We start from the raw sequence: 18,268 nt of genomic DNA, 5'->3' as shown, positions 1-18,268 counted from the left end.
CTTGGAGAAGAAGTTCTCCCATTCTGCCATCATTTCCTGCGCCTTCTTCATCGTGCTGGAAAATGAAGAAACATTCTCAAAATGTTGCTTAGAAAATGACCCCACAAAGAAGAATTCATGCAATTGGGCTCTCAGGAAGTTCACTGTTACTCCTTCATTCAGCTTCTTCCCGAACAATGCTTCAATCATGCTCATGATTTCCCTTCTAACCGAGTCTTTTAAAGTCAAAGACTCCATGTTAAACCTTTCAAAGATATTCTTTCCGGAGAAAATGACGTAGAACCATTGGGGGAAATCATATCTCATTCTCCTGAATCACTTTCCCATCAATTAATGCTTGCTTTGGAACTTTCATTAGAGCTTTGAGTCGTGGAATGGCTAAGGCGTGATAGATGTGAACATCCTCCCATAGACCTTCCGCTACTTCCAATCTGTTCAGAAAGGCACCAAATCTGGAATGAAGATGATCCAAGTCTTTAACGAACTTTCCAGCTGTAGTAAAGACGTCTTCCACTCATTCCTTGGAACATCGAGCCATTTCTTTGATTGTCTCCGTGACATCGACTTCCTTAGGGAGAGAGGAAGGAGGAATAAAGGGTGGATCTACCTCCCTAAGCGACCACTTGAGACCTCTAATATATTCACACAAGGCCCTGTTTTCTTCTTTCAACCTTTTACATTTTGCCTTTGTTTTCTGCATATTTTCTCTCATAGCCAGAGAAGATCCTTCAAAGTCTTCTATCACTTGCCCTGTGGAAGCATGCCCTAGATCAACTTGTCTGATTACATAGTCATCTGGCGTGATTTCATTCCTGTCCTTATCTGCTGCAGGCTCAACTATATGCAAAGTTCGGAATCCAGACTCATCTCTCACAACCTTGGAGAACTTCCGAGGTGCCTTCTTCTTTGCTGGTTTATCCATCCTCTTCAGGAGTTCTTCTAACTCTCGTGGTGGATCTATTTCTTTTTCTGGTTCCTTCCTCAATCTATCCTTCAGCCAATCAGGAGCGGAAATTGGTTTATTTTGAATCTCCATCTGCTCATGCTCTTGTGAAACTTCTTCCATTTCGCCAAGGATGGCTTCTATGAAATTATCTTGGCGTGGCTCTTCGGGATGAGAGGAAAGTTCTCGTCTTTGCGTCCTTGGCGGATTTGGCCTGTGTGAAGCGCTGATGCTAAGAACATCCTGTGCCGGAGCGCTGTAACGAACATTGCCTTGAGGTAGATTTAATGGATCTTCTTGCGTAAACACTTCTAGCTCCCGCACGCTAGAAGAGTTATCTGAGGATTGCATGCTTTCCACCCTTGCTCTTTTCTGCAGTGGTTCTTCTTGTTGAACTTCCTGCTAGATTTCTGGTTGGACTTCTTGCAGATCTTCCTTCTTCTTTGATGGTTCTCGGCCTCTTTGGAATACTCTTTCCTTTATCGAGATCAACTCCTTTCTGTTGAACTTCTCCCTCTTCAACCTGGGCTTGTGAAGATCCTTCAGTGGCTTCACTATGGGAATCTAGACTTCCCATTAACTGGTAACTCAGGCGAACATTTCCTTCCTTCAATTTCTTGACATGCCGATCAACCCAATGTTTGGTGAATTTAAAACAGGTTTGGCTAAGATGTCCAGATCATCAATTTTAGGCTCTGACCACTCTGGAAGCTGAATGGACTGATCTTTCACCTTTTCGAATTTTGGTTGCACTAAGTCCGACTCCTCTTTTACTTGATTCGACACCTGCATTGTTTCACCTATCTTGATTGTATCAAGGGGCAGTTGGGAAAACATTTTCTTCCTGACTTCAAGGTCATCCTTGTCACCTGTCCAATTGTCTTCTAGGTGAAATTTGTGCAAAAATTTGACTCCAACAACCTTTCTAATCTTACGATATGGGTCATAGTGTGATCTGGATGTGTAAAACGACAAGCGGCAGAATGCCAATTCTTCTGTTGCCTTCTTAGCTGTTGCCAGGTTCGGGCACACTTCCACATAATCGTCGAGGACGACGAGGAACTCGATGGATAGCTTTCTTTTCCTTTTTTGCATTTGATCATAGGCCGTCAATTGTCTCATGAGTTCCAGCAGCACCAGTTTGTTGGAGGGATACCTTGGCAATTTATGACTGGTATGAAAATCCTTGCGTCCTATTATAGGTGAACTTTTGAAATTGCAGGAATGTGGCCCCAAACTTCCTTGGCTTCAGGTGACACTCTTGTATGAAGTTGATTTTGCATAAGTCTGGTCAGGTACATGGTAAAAGTATCATTTGCCGACTTGAAAGAATTAGTATTATAGAGGTGCAGTTGAGGATAACAGTCATGAACTTTCAGCTGTGCTAGTCCGCGACCCATGACTCCTTTTCTCGGCAAACCATTGAAACCACCCATCCTTGCAAGCTTATAAATTACATAGGAGCTCATGTAGAAGGATTGGGACCTTGTTTCTTTTAATTCTTTTAGCTGTTCATGCACGTAGTGGCTGATTAATCTTGCACAGTCCACCAACCCATTGGCATTCATGATTTCACCAATGTAGAAAAACATCCATGGCTCAAAATTTATGGCATGTGGACACCCCATTATCTTGCTCAACATCATTATCAGGTCCACATACTCCTGCTTGAATTCGAAAATGGTGAGTGTCTTAGGCATTTTAGAGATGTGCGGTCTAGGCTTTTGCAACCAATGCTTGTTGACCATATCTGCACATCTGTCAGGACCCGCTTCGTACACTGCCTTAGCTCCATTCATGGTCCTGTAGGTCATGGAATAATGAGAGGGAATTCCAAAGGCTTCCCCGATTGTTTCCGGAGTCAAGGTGGCCAAAAGCTTGCCATCTGATGTTGAAATTGTCCTTCTCTCCGGATTGTAATGTTTCACACATCCCAGGATCAAGTCTGGACATTGAATAGAAGGGGGAAAACTAGCTACCGCAACAATTCCACTTCTGACAATTCTGGGAGTGGTAGGAGATGGACTATGCCTTGCTGTCCCAAACATCCTGATTTTGAAGGCAGCCATGTTGAAATTTACTAAATTTGTATCACTGATCTCCTTCCACCTGGACACCATCTTGGATTCTAGAAGGAATCCCTTCATCTCAGCCTTTATCTGCGTCTTCCTGGTGATGGTTGCCACCTTGCTTGAATCTGCCATTTCAGGAATAAATTAGCATTTTTTGCGAACAACGCTTCCTGAAAAGAATAAAATATTCTTGAAGTCTGACTTCTTTTCACTTGCTCTCCAACTTTTCTTTCTCCAAATTTGCACGTGAAGAATGAATTGTGCTTGTGCGTTTATATAGAATTCTTTTCAACATGCTGCTAAGTTAGCAAAGATCATTTTAGGCAGTTGTTTTAATTATGCGTCATACTTTCCTCTCCATGACGCCATGCGAATGGGCCCCATCCTTGTAGTTGAGTTTGAAAATGAAATTAAGTCATGCACCATGATTTGGAATATTCTTTGCCAACTCTCCAACCTTCCATTTTTTGGATTTTGGAAGATTCACTCAAGATTCTTCACCTTATCCATCCACTTGGTGGATAACTTTAGGAGAGAGAATCTTTGACTCGGGAAGACCCTTCTTGAAATTTTTTCAACTTTCCTTGCTTTGGAGGAGATTTTCAACGTTTTTTCACCATCTCCTATTTTTAGGAACTTTCCTAAAACTTAGGTCCTGAGTCTAGGGGAGAGACAATTCATTCACGAATCCAAATCTGCAAAAATTTTCAAATTTTGATGAGATTTGGCAACCTGAAAAAGGATTTTAAAAATTTTTTCCCAAGGAGAATTCTCTGCTTTTTCAACCCATACCTGATCTTCAATTTCCCCTTTGCCTTGGAAAATCTTGAATTCCTTGACTTAGGCGCTAATTCCACTTTGTGATGGAATTCATCATTTCCATGCCTTAGTCATTTTGGAGCCCTCCTCAACACTTGGGCATTGATTCCGCACTGGGGACAAATTTTGTGATTTTGAAGTTTTTCATGACCACCTAGTTTTGGTGCCCTGGTGATGTCTTGGGTGCCATTTCCACCTGGACAAGGAATTTGTCAATTTGGGAGTTTTCCTTGATCCTATCACTTCAGCACCCTTCTTGATACTTGGGCGCTATTTCTTTTGTGCCATGCAATTTGGCATTTTCACACTTTCCACGCCTTGACCAATTTGGCGCCCTCTCCTTGACATGAGCGCCATTTCTTCTTAGGGAAGGAATTTGGTGTTTTGGACATTTTCCATGACCACTTCAATTTGACGCTTTACCCCTCCACTTGGGCACTGGTTTCACCTGGGCAAGGAAATCTTCATTTTGTCGTTTTTCCATGAGCAACCCATTTTTGCGCCCCACTACTCCACTTGGGCACTAAAATGTTTTGAGGAAGGAAATCTTGAATTTTAAGTTTTCCATGAGGACCTTGTTTTAGCGCCCTACTCCATCCTTGGGCGCCAAAACACACATGCCAAGGAATCTCATGATTTTCCATCTTATCACGCCTTGAATTTGGTGCCCATACCTAATCTTGGGCGCCAAAATCACCTTGTCAAGGAATTTGACACTTATCCATCTTCCTTGACTCAGCCAATTTCAAATATTTCCAAATTGAAGTGCCATTTTGAGGAATTGAAGAACTTTTCCAGACTTTAGAAGATTTCAACACTAGTTTCCACTTTTGGAATAGATGCCTATACTCTGCCATTTTTTGATCAATTTAGCTTGCTTCTTGACTTCCGGATTTAGAAATGATCGTGAATGCTCAGTCTCTAGTGTTTGCCTGCGAGGAGCCTGCCACAAATAAACTTTCCAAAAATAGAAAGTGCTTCAAATTGTCTCAGTTAGATCAAAACGGGATGCAGAGACACTTACTATAAATATAAACTTACTAAAAATAGAAATTACTAAAAATAGTAAGTTTGATTTTTGGTGAAATGAAGACATTTCGGGAGACAGTAAAATCCCTAAAAAATAGGAACTTTCAAAAAATAGAAAGTTGCTCAGAATTCACTCAAATTTCACTGGGAGGTTCTTTAGAAGGTCCTGACTCCATTGCAACTGTCAGTTTTCCAAAACTCTAAAAGGAAACCCCTAAACTCAAGGATTGAAGTAAAAAAACTCTAAAATTGACAATACAAGCCCTAGACTCAGCCAAAATTGCTCAAACAAAAAGCAGGCTTGATCAAACTGAGCCCACTCACTTGCAAAACAGAGAGAGACTGCAGAGACTGTCGCGAAAAGACCCCAAAACCCAAACCAAAAGACAGAGAAGGCCTAAAAAGAAGGGCGTCCCCATTTTGAATGGGGTGATGTGTGATTAGGTCACAACATGCCGTTTTTGAAAAAAAAATGGTGTGACTTTGAGTTTTTTCTGGGAGTACGATAGATCTTCTGAGTGTTCTTCTACTGCTGGAAGAACCTTGTTCAATAGTGTGTGTTTTGAGTCTGTGGTTACAGCCTAGTGCATTTGAAGAAATATTATGTTATGTGCTGAATATTGCGAGTACAGTGACAGGTTGTTATCAGATTGCACACACAGAAATTTCTTTTTGCAAAGTGAATTGTACTGAATCACTATATCAGTGTGTATGTTAATGTATGGTAAGACAAGAGTTTTACTCATTTCAGAATAAAACAAAGAGCTTCATTTTCTTTTAAAATTCTGATCTGCTCTCCTGAGTTGGTGCTTAGTAAGATTGTTGTCCTTGTACTGAGTTGGTGCTCATTTTGTAATGGGTTGGAGCCCAGTTGTTATTAATAAAAATATCTTTTGTACCTTTGGTTTTTTACCCAGACGGGTTTTCCACGAGATAAAACTGGTGTCTATCTTCAGATTTGTTTTCAGGCTTCTTATGTCTTTAATTTGGTTCAAAAGTATTTAAGATACTGATTCACCCCCTGGGGGCCTCTCAGTATCTTTGTTTGTGCCTTCATGTTGTCGGAATGGCTTCATAACACAAAGCTAAAATATGGAGATGTAAATTCTCTTGCATGGTCTGGCAAGAAGAGTCCTGATCTTCACAAAGAGAAACTCTGTCCAATTCAATATAGTGCCTTTGATTATCTAGTTCAGTTATAGCACCATGTGCGTTGGTAAATTTGATACATCATTGATTATACATTGTATTCACTTATAGACTTGCTTAAAACCATGTCATGAATATACTGCAACTCTGGGGTACACCTATATTGGATCTCAAATCCATGTTTCCCATGTTGGAGCAATAACTGCATCTGGTTGTGATGAGGGATATAGTTCATCAGTGAAGTTATTTTTGTCCATTCTGATATCCTTTCAGATCTCCACTTTTTGTCTTGTCATGAGGTAATCCCCTTACCGTGTGGAAATCTTCTAGCATGTACAAAATGCTAGTCTTTCCCTTCAAAATAATCAAAACTGATGTCTCATTAATCTTCAAGGCATGGCAAAGAAAAGCTTGGTCAAGTCATCTTGCTAGTGCTATAATTTTGTTATTCTTTACTAATGCCCACTACAATTCCTTGTGTCATGTACTTGATAATTTTCTATATAGGAGTATGATTCTTTGGGTAGTTGGATGGCTCATTGGCTCTAACTTCTGCTTTCCCCTTAATGTCTTTTCCTCAAGTCTTCAGCCCAGAATTTTATCCATTAAACTATTATTCTCATATCCTGAATTTTTAATAGCAAAATGTTATAACTGGATTATCTTGGGGTCTGATTCTTTTCCATAACAGAATCCTTAATATGAAAATCAAATTTCTGGAATCATGGCTTACAACCTTGGTTAACTCCTTTAAATCAGACAACTAGTGCATAATTTTAGCCATAGAAATGTTCAAGTTCCTCTCAAACAGCTCAATGGCGTGCTGTGTACCAAATATGGAGGTTATATACTTTGAGTTCTTAAATAGATCTCTACTGTGCTCAGACAGCTTGCTGCTTGGTTTGAATTTAAAATTGTTGGATAGCTAAACTAAAACCAATAGAAGACACAGCTTCTTGTGACCTTGTTTAAATGGCACATGTACACACCTGCTGAATTGGAGGATTTTTTTTTAATTTTAAGCAACTTTTTTCAAATGCTAGTAGTAAATGTACACCAGTACTGAATCAAGGGCCACTTTTATTTTTTGATAACCATAATCTTCTGTGCCTCTTGGTGAGTGCAAACCTGATTGTCTATGTGTACATTCAAATTGTGCTGGCCTCAGGTGTTTTCATTTAACATTGCAACATTGGATCTAATTTTATAGGCTTCACATTGAGTTATTGTATGATGGAATGTTCCATCTAATTTTTATAGTCTTCATAGTCTCTGCTTCTTTAAATTTCTGTACTTGTTGAACTGTTTATATATAGCTTCCTCATTTTTAAGGCCATTAATAGGAGCAAACTCTACTGTGCGTGCTTATTTTTATCGACTGTTGACTCTTGGTTTCAATGCAGCAATTTTTCTTATGATACCGAGTTATATTATCTTGTTTTTATGTTTGAAAAGACAAGTTTTTGTTTTTTAAATTTTGTGCTGATTTCTAAAATATAAAATACTTTCTTCATATTGTGTTCCAGAGCTTGGTAAAGTTATGGAGCCTGAGGGTAAGTCAGGGATAACTCCATCCACAAGAACAAAATTATTCCAGAATGCTGATCAAATAAAAGGAAAATATGGAAAGTGTTATGTTAACCTTTCTATACATAGCAGTGGGAATATTGCAGCAAGATTCCCATTCCAGGAGGTAAATATTTTTGTATTTGTAGCATATCATTGAACTTTGGCTGGCATTTTTCCTCGTAGCATTTCTCAATCTAATTGTGATGGTGTTGTTTGTATTATGAAGCAAGTGATAGCAGCTTTTCGTGCAGTTCCAAAAGCTGAATGGAGTGCCAAAGAAAGGTTATTATTTATGCTATCATATTGTTGTATATCTCTTTAGATACAACATTTAATATGCATGTAACAAACAATTTAGTGTTTCAAATTTCTATGTAAATAATATAATTGTATTGAATTTTGAATCACTTTCCAATTTTTTTCATTTTGCAATCATTTCCATAGGCTATGGATTCTCCCTATATCATCCCTACCAGATGCAGAAAGAGCTCTTGCTCAAATAGACGGCTTGGAAGTTGTTGTAAGTATAAGAGTGGATGCAACCATAGTTACTGTTACAATCAAAATTTATATACTGCTAAAATGCTAATGAAGTGATGTGCCAGATGCAACCTCATCCATATGTTGTTTAATATCTACTTTTGGTTTTATCAGGTGGAATCATTGGATCCTTTTGTGCGACATGCTCTTGATGCTTCTTCTAAATTTCCTGACCTTAGAGGTGTGCTATATTGATATTCTGTGCAGAGTTTGACTGTGATTTTTGATTTGTCAATGTTACCTCATCAAATTTCTGTTGAAATGTTTAGCTAGTTCAGATCATATTTTAATGTTGTCTTGTGGCAATTAAAATATTATCTTATTGTAATAAGTTTAAGCGATTTATGTCTAATAGGGCTGGGCCTAAATGTAATGTGTGGTTAAGCAATTCATGTCTAATAGGGCTGGGCCCAAAAGGAAACGTGTCACAACTTGCAAGTTATGTAGGCCCCAAATTGGGCGCCAAAAGTGCAAATTAAAATATGTAAAATAAAGGAAATTTGGTTAAAGCCGACTTGGAAAACTTGAACATGAATCTTGTATATAAACAAGATTCATTCTACACAACAAACATCTTTATCAAGTGCCGTTAGCCTTATGCAAATTCAGTCAGCGAACTTGGGGGTAGAGAGCGATCCATATCTTCATGCTGCTGCAAGTCTATCTGATCCTTGAGCGAATCCATTGGACAACTTGCTGGGCAAGGTGGTGCTCTTTACTTCATTGATCTCCTTCTTCAAGTGGTGTCGATATTCTGCTCTCTCTGAAGACATACTACAGCTGCATATACTAGGTTCAGTCTGCCCTAGATGGACACTCAATCAGATAAGTAATCTGATTCATGTAATCTGCTTATGAATAAAGGAACTGATCTGAATCTTTGATGCTAGGTTTTTCCTCCAAGAGGGAGGTTTTCCCAAGGTACTTGTGTCTTGTGTTTTGTGTCTTGTGTTGTGTGCTTTTATTATTATTTCTGCTTATTCTCAGTCTGTTTATAATTTAAGTAACTAGATTAACATCTGATTGCCTAAAATCAACATGGTATCAAAGCCAAGTTCGAATTAGGGGTAATCAGATTGATTGTAGTTGTTCCTCCTCTTCTCAATTTGCTCTTATTACTTCATTCGAAATGTTGAACTGTCTCAGGGTTGAAGATAGATTGGATGGTGCATCCAACTTCACGTCATGGAGATTCCGAATCATGCTTGCATTAAATGGAAGTGATCTTGCAGACTTTGTGGAGAGATCTTCCATTGAACTTGAGGTAGAAGAGGAAGACGTCATGGAGGAATAAAGATTTTCAAGCTCAGAGAATGCTAGTTGACTCCGTGAAGGATCATATTGTACCTATCATCTCTAAGCTGAAGACTGCTAGCGAAATGTTCAAGACATTGGAAGAGATGTACGAAATCAACAACACCAGCCGTGCCCTAGCTTTGAAGCAGCAACTTCATCACATCAAGATGATGAAAGGTGAATCCGTCATAGCATACTTCATGAGGATTTCTGATTTGAGAGATCAACTCTCATCCATTGGGAAGGTTGTTGATGACAGTGACTTGACCATGCTTGCTCTCAATGGTCTTCCGACATCTTGGGAGACTTACATTCAAGGAATTAGTGCAAGACTAGATCTTCCCAAGTTCGATCGTTTCAGAGCAGATTGCATACAAGAAGAGTCATGATTGATAGCAAGAGGAATTGAGCGTGATCATTATGATGTAGACAATGAAGTCCTTGCTTCGCATATGGTTAAAGGCAAAGGAAGGAAGTGGGATAGAGACAGAGATTCAGATCCTGCCCCTAAATCAAAAAGGAAGAAGGACTTATCTCACATCCAATGCTTTAAGTGTGACAAGTATGGTCATTTTGCTCGGGATTGCAAATTCAGGTCCACTCCTCTTGCTTCCTCTGCAAAAGTTGGCATAGGGACATCTCAGAAGGAGCAAAGGTCAAATGAAGACCTGCTTTTCTAAAAAGAGGAAATGTTAGAGGTAGCTTGACATCTTTAGCTTTAGAGGGAGCTTGTCAAGCTCAAAGGGAGCCAGTTTCTTTCAGCTTCAGAGGAAGCCTCATCTTTTGTGTAATAGTTTTCGTTCCACCCTCTGCGAGTAGGTATGGTGGTTCCACCCTCTGCGAGTAGGCATGGTGGTGATGCATTCTTCTCTGGGAGAAGTTTGAGGTGAAAGCCCTCGTTCCACACTTTGCAAGTAGGTATGGTGGGCATCATTGACAAAATTCCACCATCTGCGAGTAGGCATGGTGGTCCCACCCTTTGCTGCGAGTAGGTATGGTGGGTATCATGGAAGAAATTCCACCCTCTGTGAGTAGGCATGGTGGTCCCACCCTCTGTGAGTAGGTATGGTGGGTATCATGGAAGAAATTCCATGATGAGTTCATTCACCCTCTGGGAGTAGCTATGGTGAACGTATCATTTGTTTCATCCATGGGAGTAGCCACTTTGAGACTTGATTATTCATAGAATCCTCTCTAGCTAAGAGGGAGTGTTGAAATGGTTAGCTAGTTCGGATCATATTTTAATGTTGCCTTGTGGCAATTAAAATATTATCTTATTGTAATAAGGTTAAGCGATTTATGTCTAATAGGACTGGGCCCAAATGTAACGTGTGGTTAAGCAATTCATGTCTAATAGGGCTGGGCCCAAAAGGAAACGTGTCACAACTTGCAAGTTATGTAGGCCCCAAATTGGGCGCCAAAAGTGCAAATTAAAATATGCAAAATAAAGGAAATTTGGTTAAAGCCAACTTGGAAAACTTGAACATGAATCTTATATATAAACAAGATTCATTCTACACAACAAACATCTTTATCAAGTGCCATTAGCCTTATGCAAATTCAGTCAGCGAACTAGGGGGTAGAGAGCTATCCATATCTTCATGCTGCTGCAAGTCTATCTGATCCTTGAGCGAATCCATTGGACAACTTGCTGGGCAAGGTGGTGTGTTGATTTTCCCAGGTTTTATTGGATGTATTTTAATGTATATATCTGATTCAATCTGATACTTGCATTCTTGGAATTCTATTTTTTCTCAAATTGAATAACATTATACTATATATATTCCTTTGGAGAGGCATGTCCTTGAACGGACATGTCTCTCCTTTAATTATAATAATTTAATCAATATTATAATGTTTCATCAATCAATTATTAATTTAGAATGATATAATAGATTAATATTGAATATTAAATTTTGTATGATTAATAATAATATAATAATATAACATAATAATATATTATTATTAATCAACATATATTATATGTATTCTAAATGATCATTCGACTGAAGCTACAAACATTAACACTCCCTCTTAGCTAGGGAGGATGATCAGACATAATGTGTAGTGATCTCCCATGTCAACACTTATGGCCCTCACCATAGCTACACAAAACATAATTAACACTCCCTCTTAGCTAGGGAAGATAAAATCAATGCAAATGCATTAAGTCTAGATTAATTATGGAATAGAGAAAATATTATCTCACTATGATATCAGGAAGTATGGTATAAACAAGAATATCAAGGCACATGATATTCACCATAACTCAAAAATATCATCTCATGATATTGGGAGTATTTCCATCAACCATATGATGCTCATCACAGGGGACCATAGTCTCAAGGTGTGAATTTGCCTCCGTCGGCGATTCTATTCACAAGATCTTGCGTGGATTGCCTCTGTCGGCAATTCTATCCATAAGCTCTTGTGTGGTTTGCCTCAGTTGGTGATTCTATCCATGAGCTCTCACGTGAATTGCCTCAGTCGGCGATTCTATCCACAAGCTCTTACGTGGATTGCCTCAGTCGGCGATTCTATCCATGAGCTCTCATGTGGATTGCCTCAGTCGGCAGTTCTATCCGCAAGCTCTTATGTGGATTGCCTCAGTCGGCGATTCTATCCATGAGCTCTCATGTGGATTGCCTCAGTCGGCGATTCTATCCACAAGCTCTTATCAGTTTGCCTTTGCAGATGTGAAGACCAAGCAATTATATCTTCTACGTTCACCACATGTATCGTATGTAATTTTATTCAACAAGGGTGGCAGATATATATCATTTGTCTTCCTTGGATCGTGCCTCCACAGGGGGTCGCGATCCTATGTGGAACCACGTGGTTCCACATAGGGTCGTGACCCTTGTGTGGAGCCACGATCCTTCTACACCGGTGGGATTACTTAAACCAAACATAACAATAACAAACTAGTATGTTAGTTTAATACTAAATTAAATAGCAAGTATAAAATCGAATTTTCTGGGCGCTAAAACAGATTACGATTTTAGAGTTATGACTGAGACTAAATTTAACAGGGTGCTCTATACTTCAATGATCTCCTTCTTCAAGTGGTGTCGATATTCTGCTCTCTCTGAAGACATACTACAGCTGCATATACTAGGTTCAGTCTGCCCTAGATTGGCACTCAATCAGATAAGTAATCTGATTCATGTAATCTGCTTATGAATAAAGGAACTGATTTGAATCTTTGATGCTGGGTTTTTCCTCCAACAGGGAGGTTTTCCGAGGGTACTTGTGTCTTGTGTTGTGTGCTTTTATTATTATTTCTGCTTATTCTCAGTCTGTTTATAATTGAAGTAACTAGATTAACATTTGATTGCCTAAAATCAACAATTTCAGGGGTGGTGGGATATGGGGATTGAGGAATGAGTATATCTTCCAAATTCTATGAGATTTCAGGAGGAATTGGTCCTTTTAGGGGACATGGCTTTCAAGATATTGAAAAGATCTAGATATAGGGTACATTATTATTTTAAGTAATCAGTAATGAGAACTCAACATAGTGAATCTAGAATGACTAAATCAGAACTGCTTAATATGTAGTTTTCATGACCAAATGACCAAAAAAAGAAAGTTAAACAGTTTGTACATAAGGAGTCGAAACAAAGCATAGTTCTGTTGATGTGTTTTTTATGCACCTCAAACATAGAATAAAATATCAAATGTATTCTATCCTCTCTTGATCAAAATCTTCTTGGATGCTAAATGATGTGATCAACCAAGACAACTCCAAGGTTTCTATAGTCAGGTCATGACATGTGGATAACTCAATTGGTTAATGTGATTGCTGGTAGTCCAAGCAGACTTACGTTGAATACTTGAATGTTGAACGTTTAGATGTTGCTGGAACTTAGATTCTAGCTACTTGCTTGGAAATAAAAAGCGCAAAAGACATAAAGTTCGAAGAGTCTATTCTAATCCTGAGCATGTAGGAACGATGGACAATCTTTGGTGAAACTTGACTAAGCCTTGCTTTGACATGCAAAGCAACAACTCCACAAAGCTTAATGCAATCTTCTAAGGAAAGCATAATGATGGTCAAATGACTATTTACAACAAGGATACCATCAAGGCAATGCATATCAAAGTATGAACAGCAATTGAAATTAAGCTTATTTAAGGATTCCAGTTGACCACACAAGGCAAACTTACAATCAGCAATTTGCTAGTGGTATGGATATATGAACTTCACCATTGATCATGCACAAAGATCTTCCATTCATCTAAACAACATGAAAATGAATTGAGAAGTAGAGACCATGCAACTTGTTGAAATAAAACATCAAATTCACCATAGCTTCAATGAAATCATATGCTCTTTACAACAAATTCCTGGCAACAATCTCCTTTTCTCCTACTTTATTCTAGCTACTTGCTATCTAATGTCTATTGATCAAATACTAACTATCAACCTTTACAATGAGAAGACCGAGCCTTATATAGAGAGTTCATTACAATTCAAAGGCTTAGATCGATTTGAGATCAATGGTCGAGATTGAAACCCTAATTAGGGTTTGTTACAACAAACTTCCTCTTGACCAATAAGATCATTACAATGAATTGGACACATGTCCATCTTGATTTCTAACCAATGAGAGAATAGGCTAGGTACATAAAATAGTATTTGAAGAGGCGCCTTGTGTCACGTGCTCCACCATGAGATGAATCAGGTTCGTTGAACTTGGACTTGCTGATGTGGAAGTAACTTGATTGGCTTGAATGCGAATAGGATGCCACATCAATATCTTCTGAAACTATCTCCATTCCTCGATCACGCTCACTCTTCTTTACTCTAACTTGAAAAGTTTCCTCCTTGTGATGCATTCACAATCTCAACCTTTGAATTATGAAGTAGTTTCTTCCTTAACCTTCCTTGATCTTGGAATTCCTTGTCTTGGATTTGGAACATGTTGTCTTGAAAAGTAGAGTCTGATCCTTTGGAATATGTGTCACATATATACTTCATGCATCCTTGAGGTATCTTCTATCATGTTGATGACCTTGATGTTGAAATGTGAAGCATGTGCTTGAGATACACCTCAATGTGTGGATCTCCTTGTTGACTTAGCTCAAACGTGTTGATGTTGTGATACTCTTTATCTCTACACTTTCAAGCTTTTAGCCTTCCTCTATGATGCCAATTCGCCTTCTCCAAGTTGCCTTGATTTGCCGTGGTATCTTCCTTGACAAGAAACTGTACAAAGCTAGAAGTTAGAACATTTGAAGGACGATTTAAAACTTAATTTAAAAACTGTTCCTAAGTTCTGATATTTTATTAAGTAATATATATGCTTTCAAATGTACAAAATCAGAACTTAGAGTCATCTATGTTAAATTCTGAAAATGTCATGATAGTGCATGTAATTTTTTATTTCAAAATTTGAATGTTGTAACCTTGAGATCTGATTATTACTCAGAAAATCTGAGTCATATCTTTCCTTCTTTACTAATGATCAAATTCTGCAATTTAATTTCTGAGTAAGGGATGAATGATTTTTAATTGGCAGTCAGAAATCAGAGTTAAAACTCTTTGGGCTTTGGTCTTTGACCAGCCCCTTTGATTCTTCCCAAAAATATTCTTTCCAACTGTTACTTCTTCAAGGCAGTTTCGTGGCACTTGACTTTCTGATTTCTTTAGTTCCTTAGATGAGTTTGTGATGTTAATACAAGGCGAGTTTGTTTACCCAAAGCCAGTGAGCCTCCTTCCTCGTGCAATGTTTATCAACTTGGGACGAATTTCCTCATTTTACTTGCAGTGCAAACTTGTAATGGGCGAATTTGTTGCTGGGCAAATTTACAATGGCAGAGGTTATTCGAATTGCATTTGTATCATCTAAGATGTCTTTCTCCCTTTACTTATATGACTGGGAGTTAGAAGTCGCACCTCACCTTCTTATGCTAGCTGACTTGCAACTTAAAACCTTTATTATTTTGTGTGTTATTTATTTTTTAATTCCCATAAGGAATTGCACCTCTTCACATTCAGCCGACTTGATATAGATGAAATGCCATCTTACCTTGGAGCGCTCATCAACCTCTACACTTCGAACTTCCACCTTCCAGCGATCTGCCTTGTAGAAATTTCTTGTGTTGGTATAAATTCGCACTTTCCTTCACTTGATAATTTTACCAACTTGCATCCTTAGAGGTTTGAATTTGATATTTAATGATTCTCTATCCTCATCTTTGCAACTTAAAACGTTTCATCCTCCATCTTCCTAAAGGACCGATTTACTTTTGCCTCTTGAAATTCGCTAGTGTTTAAGTTAGATGCAAATCAACTTTCTCTCTTCTAACGTCTAGTTCTCTTCCTTTTGAAACATGGTTGGATCTTACCCTTGATGATTGGAAGTTACATTTTATTTCCCTTTACTTACCCTTCTCACTTTCCCATCAACCTAAGTCGATCCCTAGGCTTACTAGTTAGAAAATTTTACTTCCTATCGACTTAAGTTGATGCGCAGGCTTTTCCTTGTTTTAGGAGGTTAAAATTTGAATTAGGCGATTTCTTCTTCTTATTAACCTAGGTTGATTCGCATCTCCTTCATGAGTTCGAGGTTGAACAGTTTACTTAAGCAATTTTGCTTTGCCATCAACCTAGGTTGATCCGCAGGCCCCTTCTTATCTTTGAGGGTTGATATTTTACTTAAGCAATTTTTACCTTCTCACCAACCTAAGTTGATCCGTAGGCCTTCACTTGGAAAATTTTACTTCCTATCAACTTAAATTGACGCACAGGCCCTTATTTATTTATGTTGATGTGCAGGCTCTTGCTTGATGTTGGAGGTTGATTTTTAAATTTTTTTTTTTATTATTTATTATTTTATTATTTTATTTTATTTTTATTACCTTGATGGTTGATTGATCCTTCAAACCTAATATTTTTTATCGCCGTCTAAAGTTGATCGACTTCTTTGTTTGAGGAGGCTAGTGTGCACCCACCCTCCCTTGTTTATGGAGCTAAATTTTCACCTTCTATTGCCTTAGAATTTTTTTTCTTCTCTCCTAAAGATGAAAATTGAAATGCACAAGAGAGGGACTGCATTATACAAGGAAGGTTTTATGTCCTTCAAAATCATTATTTTTTCCAAAATCAAAGCCTAGAAGGGAATTTCCTAGTTCATTCACCTTGACTCTTGTTGTGACCTTTTCACACATTGCCCCATTGCTAACGGGGACCCCCTCTTTTCCTGCTTTCTGCGTTGTTAGGTTAGGGTTTTGGCTGCTTAGTGGACAATTTTGTGTTTCCTGTGCCCAAGTCTCAGAGTTTTGATCATGCCTAGTGCCGTCTAGGGTTTTTGAGGTGTTAGGATCAAGTTGCAAACGTTGATATTTTAATGATCCTAAATTTTGTCTAAGTGTTGACCTTTTGAGCGTTAACGTGTTTTTAAACACGCGCATTAGTGATTTTAAAGTGCCATGATGTTCCTCGACCTTTTGGAGTTGTTTTCTCGTTCCTAAGGTATTATTTAAGTTGACTTCGCACTTTATCCCAATATTTTCTTAGCGTTTCGCTCAATATTTTGGAAAATTTGCCTAAATTTGAAGTTTCTAAGTGATTTTGAGTGGTTAAAATGTCAAATTCCTAAGGGAAATTCATACTCCAAGGGTTAGAAGGTCAAATTCCATGCTAAAGGTGCTTTTCCCTTCATATTCCAGACTACCCACCCTTTTCCCCCACTCAAAATCCGCACTACACATGGGTTTCCGCTGAAATCCATACTGGCTATTATTTTCCACTATTGTTTATCCATACCTGGATTGATTTTCCCTTGGACGTGCTAAAATTTGGCTAAGTGTCAGGATTTTTCCAGACTGCGAGCGATTTTCCACTAGGAGTGCGGATTGGAGTGCAGACTATAGTGCGGACAATGTTGAGGATGATTCCATGCCTGGGTCGATTTTCCACTAGGATGTTTTGTGACAAGTTAGTGCGGATTTTTGTGTAGACTCTCAGTCCAAACCTAAGTTACTGGTTCGGGTTCGGGTTCGGATTCGGGTTTAGGTTCGGATTCGGGTTCGGGTTCAGGTTCGGGTACGGATTTGCGGGTTCGGCAATTTTTTTTTTCTTGGGTACGGGTACGGGTTCGTCCGTACATATATACATATATGAATTATAAATTTATATATATACATATATATTATATATATCCATACAAAAATAAAATATACAATGTGACTTTCCATACATAAATGATAAATGATAAATGATAAATCCATAATTGCCAATGCCAATAAATATCCATATTTCGCAAATGTTATCAGTAAACTAATAACTAAAGTCTAATATCATATTCATAATTTGCAAAAAAGATAATATTCAAGTTTCAAAATGTGAATATGTCATGACACAATAAAAATTCAAACTACAAGCCATCTATGGGATTTAAATTCCATATTCATCTTCATCTAAACCATCCAACCCAAGCGGTCAATGCCAATAAATATCCATATATCGCAAATGTTATCAGTAAACTAATAACTAAAGTCTAATATCATATTCATAATTTGCAAAAAAGATAATATTTAAGTTTCAAGTTTCAAAATGTGAATATGTCATGACACAATAAAAATTCAAATTACAAGCCATCTATGGGATTTAAATTCCATATTCATCTTCATCTAAACCATCCAACCCAAGCCCAAGGTCATCAAGTGGTTCAAATCCAGCATCAATTGAACCACTATCGAACGGAATGTCACACCCACTAGCCAAGTCTCTCTCAAGTTCCATAGCTGCCTCGTCTATCTAGACTTGGGCAAGTTGTGCAACTGTAGCATCTAAATCAGCACACTTAGGGGCATATTCCAATTCCTTGTTGCACCCACATTA

The 18,268-nt window shown here is 38.2% G+C and overlaps 1 protein-coding gene across 4 annotated transcripts in view; it reads left to right on the top strand.

Moving 5' to 3' along the window:
* The window catches only part of LOC131031948 (uncharacterized), a 297,244-nt gene that overhangs the window by 74,796 nt on the left and 204,180 nt on the right, over positions 1-18,268 (top strand). For all 4 annotated transcript variants that reach the window (XR_009103347.2, XM_057962824.2, XM_057962817.2 and 1 more), the window contains exons 9-12: positions 7,539-7,705; positions 7,808-7,863; positions 8,026-8,101; positions 8,236-8,302. Coding sequence is in view for 3 of the 4 variants with exons in the window: in XM_057962824.2 (XP_057818807.2) it covers positions 7,539-7,705; positions 7,808-7,863; positions 8,026-8,101; positions 8,236-8,302 (366 nt within the window). In the remaining variant the exon portion in view is untranslated. The remainder of the gene's footprint in view (positions 1-7,538; positions 7,706-7,807; positions 7,864-8,025; positions 8,102-8,235; positions 8,303-18,268) is intronic.

Source organism: Cryptomeria japonica, chromosome 6, assembly GCF_030272615.1.
Source record: "Cryptomeria japonica chromosome 6, Sugi_1.0, whole genome shotgun sequence".
NCBI lineage: Eukaryota > Viridiplantae > Streptophyta > Pinopsida > Cupressales > Cupressaceae > Cryptomeria > Cryptomeria japonica.
The sequence above is the reverse complement of the archived record's forward strand: the minus strand, read 5'-3'. Positions and strand labels throughout refer to the sequence as shown.